At 39.3% G+C, this 17143-nt stretch overlaps 1 protein-coding gene across 6 annotated transcripts in view; it reads right to left on the reverse strand.

The window, feature by feature from the left end:
* Positions 1-17143, reverse strand: part of CACNA1D (calcium voltage-gated channel subunit alpha1 D) — a 168902-nt gene that overhangs the window by 65790 nt on the left and 85969 nt on the right. For all 6 annotated transcript variants that reach the window (XM_071439778.1, XM_071439777.1, XM_071439776.1 and 3 more), the window contains exons 9-14: positions 12264-12433; positions 4217-4304; positions 3499-3525; positions 1766-1926; positions 958-1183; positions 606-813 (exon numbers count right to left, since the gene is read on the reverse strand). In XM_071439778.1, coding sequence (XP_071295879.1) covers positions 606-813; positions 958-1183; positions 1766-1926; positions 3499-3525; positions 4217-4304; positions 12264-12433 — 880 coding nt within the window. The remainder of the gene's footprint in view (positions 1-605; positions 814-957; positions 1184-1765; positions 1927-3498; positions 3526-4216; positions 4305-12263; positions 12434-17143) is intronic.

Consider the following 17143-nt stretch of genomic DNA (forward strand, 5'->3'; position numbering starts at 1 on the left):
ATGGCTGAAACCAAATATTGTAGTAATGTACACAGCCAAGTGTGAAAATGGTGAGCAAGATGAAACCAAATAGCCTAATTCCAGTATCCAAATTGGGAAAAATTAGTTTTAAAAAAGCATCAAAAATAAGTGAAAAGTAAACTCTAAGTATGCCCCTACCACTTCACTAGTTTGCCTTCACTAGCAGACAAGTTTGCCTTAAGATTTTAATAAAACCTGGTCTCTAAAGAAATTAATGCTTATTTTTATGTTATAGTGATATGACCCCAATGTAAATGTTACACACCTAATAAGTTAAAGAAAATAAATTGATCAAAATAAATATAACATTCCACCTCTTCTTCTAGTCATGTGTTTGATGGAGAAAGGAGATTTAACTCTGTGAAGTAACACAACAGCTATGTTGCATAGATAGATCAAAGAAGATATGAAACAAATGGTACAAATGGTGCAAAGTTACCAGAGTACTGAATTTAATGAGAAGAATGCTACTTAAAGTAAACTGAATAAATAGTATTCATGATTATATTTTCAGGCAACATGATCACTTAAACAGTTTTGTTGATCAAAGGTAAAATGTCTCATACGGGATGAAAGAAAGTTACCTGGAATACAGTTAAAAGGGCTTGTGGAAAATTATCGAAGGTGCTCCGTTTTGTTTGAGTTTCATCAAAATTAAATTTGCCTCCAAACAGCTGCATTCCAAGCAACGAGAAGATTATGATGAAGAGGAAAAGCAGAAGCAACAGTGAAGCAATGGACTTCATTGAGTTTAACAAGGATGCTACCAAGTTGCTCAGGGATGCCCAGTGCCTATAAATTAAAATGCGTGTGTTAACACACACCAAAAAAACCCCAAACAAAACAGTAAAAGAGCAGTGCATGATGAAGTATTACAAAACAATTGCTGATCACTCTTCAGCTATCCTTAGAATTAGCAGTATTAGATAATCTTACCTTGTTACTTTAAAAATACGCAGGAGACGAACACAGCGAAACACTGAAATTCCAAGGGGTGACATAATTTCCAACTCCACCAAAATGGTTTCAACAATGCCACCACAAACAACGAAGCAATCAAAGCGGTTAAAGAGAGAAACAAAATAGGCCTGTAGGCCCAAGCTGTACATCTTTACTAACATTTCACAGGTGAATAAAGCCAGAAGAACTTTATTTGCGATATCTGGAACAAAATATTAAAGAAAAAAAAGATTCTGAATTGCCTCATAGATTCCAGTTTTATTTTAACACATCAGTACTATACTTTCTATATGAGTTTGCAGCTTTTTGCCTAAAAAGGAAATACTGCTTTTTTTTATGTTGGACTGTAGTTGATGCTTGAGTGGCAAAAGTTACCCAAGGATGTAAAGCTTCCTGCCAGCTATAAACTATTCATCTTTCCAATCTGTTGTGCAGTTCATGGTTCCTCAGCTCACAGCTTGAGTCCACGCTGTAACTTAAGCAACCAGCCCACAGCAAGTCCTGCTGTGCCAGTTCCCACTTCCTCCTCATCCTTCAAGCACAGTTCCATGATAAAAGTACAGTTATTTACAATTTAGCATTGTCAGGTGTGTGCTGCTGCATTACTCAGCTCTGTTACAGCTATGGAAATCAAACATCATATTCAGTCATTTCTTTTCTCTCTCTCTGGCTGGGCTGAATATCCTTCAGACAGCAAACAACAAAATGGCAAAGTACAAAAGTAGCCACTGATAGAACGCAACCACCCATAGTCAAGACCAGGACAAATAATTTTTGACTGTACCTTGGATCTGGGTCAGCCAGTCAGGTTGATTGTAATGCTCTGATGAGATAGTTAACGTGTTCAAAAAGACCAAGACAATAACAAGCCAATAAAATGTGACAGATTTTACTGCAGCCCTACATTTTCTTCTGTTAAAGCGGTTCCAGCGACGCCAGCGTCGACTGAAAGTTCAAATAAAAATAAATTTATTATTATATGGAAAACACATATGAACTTAAGGAGAATGTGGTTTTCTTCTGTGTAGAAAACAAGTTCAGTTGTGTTTGTGTGAGCAGGCGTATTTTCATAAATATGTGTAAAATACTTCAATAGCTGTGTAAGTCATCACCAGTTGCAGATTAAGGACTGCTAACGTGTTATTCCTTTTTTAATATTTCCTTATATTTTTTTAAATGTAGACCACAACATATGGAGACTCCAATTGCCTGTGACATAATTAGATTAAGCTGCATTTAACATTTCATTGGGTAACAAAGTATAACTAACCTTCCAAGGCCCCATACACTTAATAGCAACAAAGAAAAGTCAATGAATCAACTCCGAATTCAAATTAAGTTCAGTCTAAAAATGTAGGCTTTGAGCTAAACCACAAAGAGAATTCTGGCAGGATTAAACAGAATAGGAATGCTGAGGTCACCTTTTAGAAATCTACCCTATAACATCAGAAACCTTCTTTAGTAATTCCTAGAGATTTCTACTGATGTGCCCTGAAACTGTGTCAGTGGGCAAATGTCCGTGAAATAAAAAAGAGTGACAAGCTGAGGCTGTACCTAGATATGAGCTGGATTCAAAAGTGAGGACATATCTTTGGACTCATAAAACTAGATTTCTCTGCTTCACTGCTGGGAACTCTGTTCAAGCATTAACTAAGTTTTCTTTGTGCATCTTAAATTTGTACTTGTAGTAAAGGAAATCAATACTGGTTTCAGATATCAGTACAAAGACGTTTCAAGCCTTTGCAGTATTCTAACCATATAAAGGAAAAATATCCTGTCCTGCCCTAAATCAACACAGAATTCAAGACATAACATTCTTATCTTGCCAATCCCCTGCTCTAAGGGCTGTCCATGGCCATCAGTGGGATGCCTCATTCCCTGGGGAGGTTAAACTGACTGCTCTTACACTTACAGAACACCCTAACATTGAAGTCCATGAGACAATCGAACAATACGAAAGAATACTGAACAACAACAATGGTGCCATATTTTACTTATAAGACTCACAAGCAGGCTCAAACTGCATAACTCCAAGCTTTCTGAAGCCAATGGGGCTATTTTTTTATTTTCCCCAGAAAGATGTGTGGAGCCAGTGATAGTAAAGTATAGTTAACTGGTATATGTATGAATGTGTATGAATAACATGGGCATACATAAACAGACTACAGAAATAAAACAAAAATTCAAAAAGGAGAATAGCAGTAAATTTCTCCATTAGGTTGATACAAGTAAAGGCATGCTCCCAAAGATTTACTTCTATTTGGACTTGTAGTGCAGCAGGTAGGCGAGCTTGCAATGAAAAGCATTTTCTATTTTGATCCAAAGGCATTTTGACATTACTTTCAAAACAATATCCTTGATAAGTTATGGCCTGACTTACTTTGTGCTCAAACTCAGTGTACTGACATTGCAGAGTAACATTCCAGAAGCTGGAGTGAGGATCAGCCCAGAAGAGTGAGAATTGGACCAAGATTTTGCATTTACCTTAGAATGTGATTATAAGAGGAAAATACTGACCTGAACTTGGATTTTGAGATGGTTTGACTAGAAGAAAAGGAAAATACATTTTTAAGAATGGGGGAAAAGTAATTAATAAATTCATTTTCTTTAGAATTTTGCATTGACATTACACATATATAAAATAAACTTTTAACAAAATGCATCATGAATGCTGAAATTCTTTTGTCTGTTATTTATTTTCTGAAATACCATTTCAAAAACATTACAAATTTTTTTGGTGAAAGAAAGGAAATCTCCTTTAAAACTCAGTAAATAAACTTTGAATAAACATGTAGAAGCTGCCTGGAAGTCATGAATAACTGAGCAAATAAATACTGAATACCATGGGTTATAGAAATACTCTCATATATTCAGTTATTGTCTAAAAAAATACATGTCCCCCAGGTCATACACAATTTAACAGAAAATATTCAGTTTTCCATGTCATTAGAAACTTCCATTCTTTTCTTATAATTTGGACAAAAATCATATTTTACAAAAGCTTTCAGGAAATCACCATTCCACTCCAAGCTGACTTGAATTGCTTTATACCACCTTAACCTGAGAATTTTAGGAGCGCTTTAACTCTCTTATCATTGGTGGAATATCAAACTCCTGTGTGTGCCATACAAAGCCTGGCTATTCCAAGGCACTTTTGGCTAAACAAACAGTGGGGAAAGCAAGACCCTTGGGAATGCTGAGATGTTCTGAGCTCAGCTCCCAGCCGTGCACTCACCACAAGCTCCCGCAGCACGCCGGGCTCTCCCCTTCCCCGCTGACGTTCTCCGTGTTCACCGACTCGGTCTCGCTGGTGGGCATGCTCGCTGTGGGGACACAGAACTGCCTCAGAGCCAGCCCCGCGCCAGGCATGGCACAGCTGGCATCTCCTCACCCATGGCGAGAGGGCCTCCAGCTCTGCTGGGAGCTTGGGCCATCTGAGGAGTTGTAGATGAAGTCAGACACTTCATCTGTCCTCCTCTCTCACCAAAAGGAAGCACGCGGAATTCCAGAGAGAATGGTGGCTTTTTTATTTTTGTCGTTTCTTTTTAGTGATTCAAGGTAATTGCTTACAATTCACTGCAGAGTATAAAGCAGAGGAAGTTTGTACAAAGAGTATGCTACCCCAGCAAAGAAATTAAACTGAGCTAGATTCTGAAACTTTTCCCTTTGAGAAGTGTTCTGTTAGCACTTTGGAGGTGCTTTTCTGTTGAAGTGCTATTAAAAGCTCACTGATTCCAAGAAATATCATCAAACTTCTGAAAGCAGGAACAATCACACCGTGGTCACGCTGACCACTCTTTGCTCTTACTGACATTGTGAATTATTGAGGCAAGATGCCAGAAGGTAAATGTGCCTGCAGATACTGTGTGAGCAGCAGGCAGGAGCAGGGGAATGGGAGAATGGTCCTTCAAAGCATGATGAGAATTACCACTAATAAAAAGGGGACAAGTACATTTGCCACAGAGTCAATTACTGCACACAGAGTGGATCAGTACTGAGTGGTTAGCGATTGGAGCTGATGGCTTTTTTAGACAAAACTCATTTTCAGCTGGGTCATCACCATTTGTCTGCAAATCAGCTAAAATATAGAGGGAGAACACCTTATGTCAAAAAATGTTAGGAAATGATAAACAGCCAAAGTTCTCAGTGCTTCTGAGGGGAGAGCACTACTTCCATGTCTGCAAAGTGAGCATGAAAGGAAAACCTCAGGAACAAGAAAAGGGTAAATTAATGTTGCTGGTTTATACAGTAGAAATACCATTTAAAGTAGGAAACATAAGAGAGGTGCAAGATGCACTGAAATTACTGTAAAACAGCAAGAACAAAAGAAAAACAGAGCATTCTAAAGGTATTCTGGTGTGTGCCTTCTACTGTTTTGATGGTTTGCTTGACTGGTTTATTTGGTTTGGTTTGTTGGGAAGAGTTTAAGTCAATGTCTGTGAATTGAAAGCACTCAGGGCAATACACTGCCAACTTCTGATAGGGAGATCTCACTATTTGATGATATGAGATTTAAGAATCAGACCCTGAATTTTCTGATTTGTGCACAAATCAGGCACAGAGTGAGAAGTGTTAGGAACAGTCTCTCTGCACAGCCTCTACAGTGCCTCAACAGCGACACGAGGACAGAGGGGAGTGGGAAGGGCTGGTTTGGTTTCTGTGCCCATCAGTCCCATCCAAGCTGGAGACTGGCAGGTCTGTGCAGGCCAGGTACTCAGCTACTGCTGAGAATCTGTCCCCATAAGCAAGTCACTGTTATATGGAATGCTAAACAGAGTGGCATAACAAAGAAAGATCCAAAATGTCCATGCAGGTGTTTGAATAAACAAAGCACTTCAGGCAGTAAGCACAGCAAAACCTTCTTTCACAAGGTTCTTCTGTTCTGATGTTTCTTTTAAAATATTTCTGTAATGACTTTATATATTAAAGCTCTCTCGTTAGCACCTGCAAGTGTCTCAATTCTAATATCATACCTCCCTTTATAAACCAGTTTTAAAATAATGAATTTTTCTAGTCCTGTAAGAACTTCACTGCTTACAGTCAGAGTTCAAAAGGAATTTCACTCAAAAGTAAAGAAAACATTCTTTGATGTTCAAATTCAACTATTAAAATTTCAAAGGGTTAAAGAAAAAAAGAATCACAAAATTATTTCAAGCATAGTCTCAGGGCTTTAGAACTAAGAATATTTATTTTTAAATGCCAGTTTCTTGTGAAATAACTATAAATATATATAAGTATACCCTGTCTGGTAAAGAACTGAACTGGTTGCCTTGTGCCATGTGACTTGAATGCTGTTAGAAAACATGGCATTACAGTCACCTAATGATGAACATTTCAGCACTTGTAAAATAAGAGTGCTGAAGTCTTGTTTCACATATCATTAAGAGCTGCCAGGAAAACACAACTAGGCCTACTTCCATGATTATTGCATATGTGCAATGTGTCCCACGCTTGTATTTCAAATTTATCAACCCTCCTGTCCCCTGGAAGAAAAGGTACCTAGAATGCAATGCTTCATAAAGTGTCACTCCACTGAGTGACAAAAAAGCTACATTTAATGCAAGTAATGCAAGTGCATGTAAAAGTGAAGTACTGTAATTTTAACTCAAGTCTACCCTGACTTCATGTGTTAGCCCACAATAAGAAATACCAGCCCCTTTTGAACACAATTATTTGAAGAAAAACAAAGTAAGAATATCTTTGTCCCTACTGAAGGGAATGTCAGTTCTGTTAATTATTAAATACATCAGAATGTTACTGTGTTTCAGACACCACAGGGCTCTTGCTGCATCTCCATCAGTGACTTGCAGGTGCTGTATTACAAACAGAAGAGGGAAAAAAGAACCAATTCACATTAGAAACTCAGCTGCCATTATACTGTAATTTATATGTCAAAATTGGAACTCGACAGAAGTACTGAGAAAGGCACCGTGTGGAAGTCCAGCTCCAGCAATGCCAGCAAGTCATCAGGTCTTTAGGCAGAAGAAAAGAGCAGCACTGCATGTCCACATCCACTCTGCTAATGCAAGCAACCTGCCAGATCCCAAAACAACTCAGCTCCATGGCCACAGCTCCATAAGGGCAGGTGGTGTCCACGAGGCAAACACAGCACACAATTTTGAGAGACTTTTGAGAGACTGATCTCAGCAGGGTCAGCTCTGAGATCTGTAAACTGGCAACCCAGTATTGAAAGGAAGATGCCAAATTTGTGTCTTTCCTTTATTCACCTTTTGCCCTTATTTTACTGGCATTCTTCTGGAAAGATTATCTAGATTTTAAGATCTAATAATCTCCTCAAAATCAGTTAACTGGTTTCAAACAAAAGAATGCTTGCATTAGACAAAATAAGCAACCCATACAGCATGCAGCTTAATAGTTTCCTGAGTGGACAGAAAACAGGTGAAATACATCAACTACTACATTTTGCTTCTATGGATAAGAATATAACATGAGAAAAACAATCCATTGTATTCACAAGGTACTCTATTATGGAGTTTCAGGCTTTGGAGCAGGGATTTCCAACTCCACTCCAGGATGTAACATAACTAATGCACAGTGAAGAGCAAGCCACTGTCTATCAGCAGTGTGCCCTTGCCAGCTAGAGTTGGGAGAAATAAATTCCATAACCCTGAAATACAACAATTCAGCGTCACTGTAGAATCCAGAAGCAGGCTAAATTACAACCTGAATTCCTGAATTGTGGTTTCAAGTATTAATGTTGGAAATGTTTTCCTCTCTAATGTAAATTATTAAAATCTTAACCTGAATCAACTTCAACTGTGCGTTTTCACACTGGTGCACGTTGGGCAGCCTTGTGGTTAACTGTGCTGAAGGAAAAGTGCTGCAGGAGTGGAGTGATCTGCACAGCTCATCAGTATTGGCTACTGCAGAGAATCTTGGCATTATATTAAACTGGCAACATTTTAGATCACTCTTACAAAAAATTACATGTTCTGTTTGCTAGTAACAGCCAACCAATTCCTTCAATTGTTGGTTCCAAAATTCTCCTAATTCTTTCTCAAATTAGTACATGAATGTTCTGAATCCTTTTTACCAAATCTTTGAGGTAGTCAAATGGGAAAACTGAGTGGGAAAAAAAAATCCCCAAATTGGCAACATTACCATTGCAAATTCATCTCAAATTTTCCCAAGTCTGCTGTATGCCCAGAAAACACTTCAGAAAGAAGTGGCACTATCTCTTCTGACTGTGAAACTTCTTGGGGTAAATTCAGTTTAAGGAGAGTCTGCTTGGAAGATGTTCTCCATGATAGTGTAGCAAGATATCTTTTTTCATAGTGCAGATTTAATGTTGCTGTAGATCATTCTTATGGGCTCTCTGTTTTTATAGGCAGCCCATGGAAAAGCAATATAAGGCTGGCTGCATAGCAGTGGAAAGAGAGCAAATAAATTGGGTTTTGTTATAGTAGCATCACTGAACCAACCACTTGTAGCCTGAAGGATGACACTGAGAACCTTGGGAATGTTCTACACACATGTTGCTTTTAATGGACATACAGGTAGAGGGAATACAAAGAAAAATATTTATTGTGGGGTTTCTAATCCAGAGACAGTCTAAGCTTCAACTCCTCAGATCAGCACAATCATCTCAGAAAGAAATAAACTTAGGCCATTAATCTGTACTTTGGAAAAACCCTACTCACAAAAGGTGCACTTGCCCTGCCAGGCAGAGGAATCCAAGTCAGTGTCCCTGAGTTTGGGAAGCCTCTGACTTGCAAGGTCAGGCACCAGCCATGGCACAGCAGCCACTGCCAGCAGGGGACAGCAGGTGCCAGGCAGTGCCAGGCTGGTCCTCACAGACATCAGAACCTGAATCTGCTCATTTAAGGGCTAGTTCAAAGTAAAATTGCTACTGTCTCTCACAATTTTTATAGGAAAACTATTTCAGCAGGCAGAGCTGAGTGAGCTATCAGACAGTGATATGTAAATATCTACATGTAACAGCTGCACAAACAATTTCAGGCAGACTCGGTGTTTGTACAAAACAGGCCCCAGCAATTTCTGACTTAGAATTCTGCATTCTCTAAAGTAACTGGATGAGAGTATCAGCTTCAGTCTGGGCCACAATAGGAATTGTTAGGACAGCAAGAAATCCAGTTGGTCAAATAACTTAGTTGCAGACAGCACTAAAACTGGATCTCCTAACTACTGCAACTGTGCTCATGTCAAAACAGGACATTTGCCAGTATTAAAACAGGCAGATTTGAAAATAATTATCATACTGTAAACCTCCATCTTCATTGTGGGTGGGGCAAAGTAAAACAAATTACAGAAACAAAACCATCAACAACAAAAGGACATACAGTAAAAGCTTGTTGTGTTTTGTTAGATTCTACATCATAAGTATCAAAAGTAAATAGTAAGTATTATCATGCTGTTCTAAGCTTACACTATGATGGATTACAAAACTCGTAAAATACTTTTATTACTTTCTTCATGCCTAAATTTAAAATAGACTTTTGATCTGGGTTACCTGACTTCTGAAAAAGAAAACCTATTCTTCAAGAGCAGCCACAGACAAAGACACTTCAGGGGAAATGTGAATGGATTAAACACTCTGTTTCAGGGAGGTAGAGCAGAGCACCTCTATTTCAAACATGCACTTCAACCAGGAGGAAGGTCTGCATGCACGAGGGGTCCATGCTGGAGGGCTGTGCCTGGGTTACAGAGAAATGCAAACAGTCTGTGCTCCCGAAAGCTACCACATCCAATGCAGTATGGGCACGAAAGAGAAGTTCAACTGCAAATCCGAGCACGTTTTACCATGTTTATTGGAAGAACGGCCAAAGCAGCTAAGTCTGCTTTTCTTCTTGTCTTCCATTAAGTCAGCCAGTGTAAGCCCTGGGGAAGCACATGTAATCCCAGCAGTGACGCGGGAGGTGGCAGCAGTCGCAACGCAAAAAACAAAAACGTGTCCGTACACACAACACAGGCAAGGTTAGGCAAAACAGACTGACATCACCGGCAGCACAACTGTCACAGCTAAACCCTCACCTCTCACAGCTCCTCGCATTCTGAGCTAAATTCGCAGTGCTTTGAAGGCAATGGAAGGTTTTTTTCATTGGCTTCAGGATAATCAATAATAAAGACTTGCAACTTTCACTAAAGGCATGTTTACAATTCTAGTAATTAAAAGGTATTCTGTTATTCAGCAGCATTGAATACCTGCCCATTATCAGCAACAGAGACATACAAATGCATAGGATTTATAAATAAATTACTTAATGACTTCTCTGATTAGAAATTTTCAAATGCTGGGGGGGCATTGCAGGAACCTCAACTACAATTTTAAACAATTATGTGAGAAACTATTAATCACTGACTTAACCATCTTTGAAATCTCTGCCTTTGCCTGCCACAGAAATCTTGTGTATCCTAAAGCCAGAGCTCTTCTACATCATTGAGGAGCACCATGGTGTTCATCCATCTCCATAAACCAGAAGTAATCTGGATCATCCAGAGGTTTAGATATTCAAAGCAGGGACACAGTTGCCTAGAAGCCTGAAAATTATTATTTTGACTATCTTGGGACCCAGCTGTACTTCATGCTTCAAAGATGGCTCAAGAAAAAAACATCACCAATATATTTCAACTAAATTTATTACCTAAAAATATCTGAAATGCAAGGAGGTGGGGCAACTCGGTAACCCTTCCTCCTTTACAGGCTGTTGCAGTTTTTTTATTTATTTAAATGATATTTACATTGAACTACCAAGCCACATATTTAAGGACATGTGCGTAAATCCAGGAGTGCTAGGAGATTGCCTATTCACTGGAAATTTCCACACAAAAGCATATATGTCTGCCTGAAATTAAATTCTTGGTATTTCCCTTAAAGCTCTTTTAATTACTGTCCCTCTATTTTCACTCTGCAGGTCTTCTACAACCTTTAACTTAGCCTAAAATTATGCCTAAGTTAACAGCTTAGACTTAAAAGTTCCTTCAAACTCAGTAGATATGCAAAGTAATTTTGCATATTATCTGTATGACCTCAAAGCTGTTTAAGGAATGCCAGAGCAAATGGGGGTTTTTTGCAGCCTATTAACAGACATCCAATTTGAACAGGACAAAAAGGGTTCCTGGGATTTCACCTGTAAACCCAGTCCACTGGCACCACAGCTGACAAGCCAGTCATCCAACACTCTCTGCAAACTCAGCATCACCTAAAATTCTACACAGCAGCCTTATACAAATGTATTTACTCCATTAAATGTGTCATCTTTTACATCTCAGGCTTAAGATTTTATACTAGTACTCAAGCCCAGAGTTTATGCACTCCTTCCACACATTAGTATCAGTAACTAAGTATTGTGAATTCTGGCTTTTTTTGCTCTGTTCTAGATAAAAATTCTATTTGTGCAACATATTTTCCAGTAGACATAAATTATTCCTTTCCAGTGGTGCAGGAATCAACACCAACCCACCCTTTCCCTTGCAGCCTCTCATAAAAGCAGTGTCCTTCCAGTCAGTAACACGGTCCCATACTCCCATACTTTGCTTTTATTGTGAACTAAAGGACTCATAAAATTCTGAAACTCAAAGATTCTGAAAAACTACTACTATCACTGCAATACAGAGAGAGTATACTGTCTATCATACTTCAATATCAAACTACCAGATAAATCACCTGGTTCTAACAGCCTACTGTTAAATAAACAGTTAAATAAACATAAATTATATTTGTTAGTGTCAAGTGAAAATCCCACAAGATTTCATTTATTGCACACCCAGTTAAGACAGGTAGTAAAAAATGTTCTCTATTGTATTCTGAATATCAAAAAGAAAGACACAGAATGTTGTTTTCCTACTTCAACAACAACAACAAAACATCCTCAGTTTTAGCACAAGGTTATTTCTTGACTGTAACTTCGGTCATATTTTTAAGCACTTTATATCATTATTGTTTTCCTTGCATGCACCCACAGGAAAACACATTCTAAGGATTTACAATAAGACTTGATGGCATATGGCTTCTCTGCACTAACTCTTTCCAGAACACAAATAAAGCAAGGTTTATAAGTCTCAGTAGCGACTGACTGCAGACAGTGATTCATACATGGACACCCCGAGCAGAATTTTGTTGTAAGATTCCAAATTACCTTCCATGACTCAGCATCTCCATATTGACAGACAATTGCTCTGCTAACCAACACTTCTGCAAACTGGGAAAGGGAAAGCACTGGCCAGGCTGCCTTGCCTGCAGTGCAACACCCCCAGGAGGAGTCAAAGTGCCCCCACAGAAGTAGAGAGGAAGGAATACGTACTGTTCCTCTTGCCTTCTTCATCAGCCTCTTCATCATTCTCAGGGTCAATGTCTTCTGCCTGGGTAATCCAGTCTAAATATCCCTTCAGGTCCTCTTCAAGCTGCTGTTTTTCACGTAGCTTCTGGAAGTCTCCTCGGGCCTTGGCTTTTTCTCTTTCTTTGGAAAATTCTCTATCAAATGCAGATAAAGCAGAAAAAAAACACTGATTGACAAACTCTTTGGAATTTTAATCAGTCTTGACACTTCAGATTAGCACAGTGACATAGAAAATACACCAAAGATTGGGGTGCTGCTTAGAAAACAAGGCAGAGGTGCAAAGAAGTCATGGCAAGACCCTACCACCTTACATCCCAACTTTCAGAGCTTTTATGACTTAATCAAAAATTAAGCAGTATTTTTGACACTTCCCATAAGGGAAGAGTATATTCTTGTCATTTAATTACTGTTCTTCTATACAAATATCTCAAAATTTCTTTTATCTACAAATAGAAACTAGCTTGCAATAATGAAGCAATTTCACATTTAAGTATTAAGTTTCAGTGAAAAGAAAATTCTGGTTTTAGAAAAGCCTGTTCTAAAATCCTTCCTCTCCTGGTCACAGTTCATTTGCCATGTCCAAACATACAGAATCCCACTACTGGGCTCTCCCTTAACAATATCACACACAGGCTCCTGTGCTGTTGGAAATTTGCTCCCTGCAACAGAACCTAGAAGTCCTCACAGATCAGAAACAGAAATTTAATCCTCTATCTCACTGCCCCAGTCCCAAGACAATGTATTGGACTGTCTATCCAGTTTAGTTCATGATTGGGATCAATCTCTGAATTGTCATGGAATGATAATAGAAATAATGAAATCATGCTCTTTGATGAGGAGATTGAATAAAATGGCCTCCTAAGGTCTTTTTCAACCTGAACTACCCCAAAAATCTAAGATTTCCTGAATGACATGTGACTCAAGACAACTAACAAGTGTACTCTATATGCTCCCCCCCAACATCTCACATGCCAACATTACTACAACTTTTGGTGTGATCCACAGCTCCAAATGAGAAACCCCCTCTGCTACAAGGACCAACACATTCCAGTTTATCTGAGTATCAATATGTAGTGTTAGGGGCAGGCAAGGATCTTTTGGATTGTATTCTAAGTACGCACAATTCAGTATTTAAGGTTAAGCTTGTTCTGAGTAACATGATAATCATTGAAGGGTTGGGAGGGACCTCAAAGCTCATCCCATTCCATGTTCCTGCAGTGGGCAGGGACCTCTTCCACTACCCCAGGTTGCTCCAAGCCCTGTTCAGCCTGGCCTTGGACACTTTCAGGCATGTGGCAGCCACAGCTTCTCTGGGCAATGTCTACCAGGGCCTAACCACCCTCACAGGGAAGAATTTCTTCCTAATATTGATATAAACTGCCTTCATTCAGTTTAAGCAGTTTACCCCTTGTCCTATTGCTACTCACATTAATCTTACAACAGGGCTTAAGTTAAACTTTAAAAAAAGGCTAGAGCAATTTCATTTTCCATGAATTTGCAACTCCTTCATTTATTGGAAAATTTCACTTGAAGATATTCCCTAGCTAATATGCTCTTAAGGGGAAATTTATTGAACCACTCAATAATACCCTTTCTCAAGTGGAAAATATTACAAAATTCACATAAGACAAAAATATTTTAAGACAGTCAAACAATTAGCAATAAAAATATTGCCCTAAGAAAGCAGAATAGAATAACAGAAAGTCTCCATTTTTCAAAATAATATTACAATTTGGTGATATACACTGTTTGTTTAGAATTACAAAGACATAATCTCTCCAGGGGGCATCTTATTTATTTTCACTAGCTGTTTTAGTCTTTAAACACGTCAGAGAAAAAGTTTAGTATTTAGATGACATCAGTAAATTTAAGTGTTAAGCTGTTTACATACTATGGAGATGCTGGAGGTTTTTTAATGTTATGTTGCAGAAGTTCCACAGCTTTCTGCTGCAAATGCTAAGAGGCAGGCACTTCATCTTTTACAGCTGAGGACTTAATTCAACAGCATTTCAGCCTGGCACATGGGGATCATCCTGTTCCATCTGATGGCACTGTAATGAAGCTGAAGAATGCCAGTGCTTGCATTTGCTACCCTTCATCTCCCAAGCAGGACCAGATCCTGCAAGAGGCCACCTCCTCACAAAAATGCCAGTGAGAGAGAGAGAGCTCTAAAGATCTCCCTGAAAGATAATCACTCTAAAAAATAACCAGAGTAACTCCACAAGTCAATAAGAAACTGTTTGGGTTAAGGAATGCCAGGTTTAAGCTTCTCTCAGAGAGAGGATTAGAGCCTGTCCTTTCCACCTGATTGAGGCAGCATGCTCATGACTCACTTCCCACAGGCAGGATCTCTGGAGAAAGCTATCATGGCAGAGGAGGAAATGAGAAGTAGCAAGCCTTGCTGCCTTTTACTAAGTATTCATGTGTTTTTCATTTAAAGTCCTTCAGGTATTTCTCATTAATTCAAAGGAGATGTGATGCGTGAGGGTGAAGTAAAACAAAAGTTGCTGTTATTATATAGAGTGAAGTGAACAAAATAATTTTTTAATTAATCAGCTGGCAAGGCTGATACTTTGAGCAGAACTTCACCCATGCCTGAACTGCTCTTTGACTTCACATTAAAACAGCTGCATGCAGAAAATTAAACCTGGTTTTTATATACACAGCTGATTCTGACCTTTCCCTTTAGTACTGCACAGAAGTCAGATGCTGCCTTGCTACAGGCTGCTGCCATTTATCAGTAGGGGGAGATGCAAGGGTGCTCATTTCCATGATATTTAAAAATTTCAATTTTATTTTTAAAACTTGACTGTTTATAAGGAACTATAAAACATGAGAAAGCAATTTTCTTCAGGGGAGGGATGAATCTGGCTCTATGGTATTTTTTTTCTATCACATCCAAAATGAAGGGACATTCCCTCAGACACATATGTACAGATTCTTTTAGGGGAATGCCATGGATAAGAAAGGAGAATTTAATAGAATCGGAAAGAAATGGATTTCCTGTTGGCAAAACAAAAGCATCTCTTTTTCTTGGCCAAGAAATAAGTAATTTGAAAAAGATGATGGGGGTGAGAAGAGGGAGAGATGTTGGCTCTTTAAAGCTTCTGACAAAGACATCCGGACAAAAAGATACTTGAATATTTAGGTAAAGATACATAGACATTGGCTGATCTCCTGGAAGGAGGACTAAGACAGCTGCTTGTGCAGCATTTCCTGGCTGGGGAGTGGGAAGGGTGGGTCCAGGGCAGAAAAGAAAAGCTTTCAGCTCTGTAGGCAGCACAGGGACTGACGTGGTCAGGCTGGTGGCCTAAACTGGCCTCCCTGTCATCAAGCCAGCACTCAGGCCAGCAGCCTCTGAAGCTGACAGGCTCAAGAAACTGCACATTAATTGCAGTAAGTGGACTTAAGCTCTGTAAATATTTGGTTTCACAAATGCCTGTGCTAAGAGCTAACTTTGAAACACGTATTTCATTCTGGTTTGATAAAACGACCTGGATCTGATATTTGAAAGTATTTTGGGCAGGAGGTGCTGCATCTGCAGCACAATAGAGACATCACTTGCAAAATAAAGTATTTTATGGAGACTAATTTACATAATCTCATTTACTTTTAGTGATAACTAACCCACTATATAAAATTCAGGGTTTATTTCTGTTGCCCAAAAATTCCTTGTCTCCTAGCAGAAAGATGATCTCATTTCTCTGTTCAGGCACAACACCATCATCATCAATGGTTGTTGAGGCAGAAGCATATAAAATGCAGGGCTTGAATTCATGCTTCAATAGTCTGGGGCAATCATGCCAGATTTTTCTTTCTTCAGCAGAGTGAAATAACCCCTGCTGGTGTGCATCAGTCAGGAATGGCTTGATGCAACAAGGTGGAAGTGGCAGCAGGGAGTGCCTGCTGGGACTCAATTACATCTCCCTGGTTGTCACACCTTCAGTTACAGGCAGGGTCATATTAACCAAAAATCTGAAGGCAATTTGTTGAAATGCTTTTGGTACACTCTCCCTTCTCTCTGTGTACTCACAGATATAATAACTAGAGACACCTCTACCAGCCTCCTACCAGCTGAAAGCTTTCCCATGCTAAAGGCCAGGGACATTTCATCAGGGGGCCTGCACAGCAGCATGAGTGTTGCTGAAATTCCTGTGTGTCTCTAGGCATTGATGATGGGAAACAAACAGGTGCTTTTGATATCAGAGGATAAAGCAGGACACAAATCCTTTGCTAGCCATATTCCTGCCCTTTTGTGTCATTGCAAATGCAGTGGGAGGGAGAGTGAATCTCCTGCACAGAGAGCTCTCTGCACACAGGGTCTGGTATGTGGAAAGTGTTAAGCTAATTCTATATGTAGAACTGCCAACCAGACATCCCAGACTCATTTATTCACAGAGAACAGTCACATAATAACAAAAATGTACTCACACGAGTACAGTGCTGGGCACCAGACTTGCAGGAGAGGTTTCACACTGTGGTAACCATACCAACCAACAAATCAGCAGAATGAAGTCAGAGAACTAAAACTACCTCAAGTGTACAGCTAAGCAGGGACAGCAGCTCACAGCTGGGTGTAAAGTGTAACAGATGTGAAGAGACATAAAAAGGTTAAGTAACATCACATCTTTAAATACAGGAGATTTGTACACATCATGGTCACCCCTTCTTTTAGGGGGGAAAAAACCTCACAGGCTGAACACTAGAATTACTGTATGGCAAAACCAAAAGTCCTTGCAGGAATTTCCCTTGAGCAAGGAGCATTGGGTCCTTGATGGGGAAATGCAAACTGGTATTACCTACCCATGGCTGTCTCTGTGCAGGTGGTCAGCAATTGGCAAAAT

Source organism: Agelaius tricolor, unplaced genomic scaffold (assembly GCF_023055355.1).
Source record: "Agelaius tricolor isolate 1412-34295 unplaced genomic scaffold, bAgeTri1.0.p SCAF_14, whole genome shotgun sequence".
NCBI classification, from domain to species: domain Eukaryota; kingdom Metazoa; phylum Chordata; class Aves; order Passeriformes; family Icteridae; genus Agelaius; species Agelaius tricolor.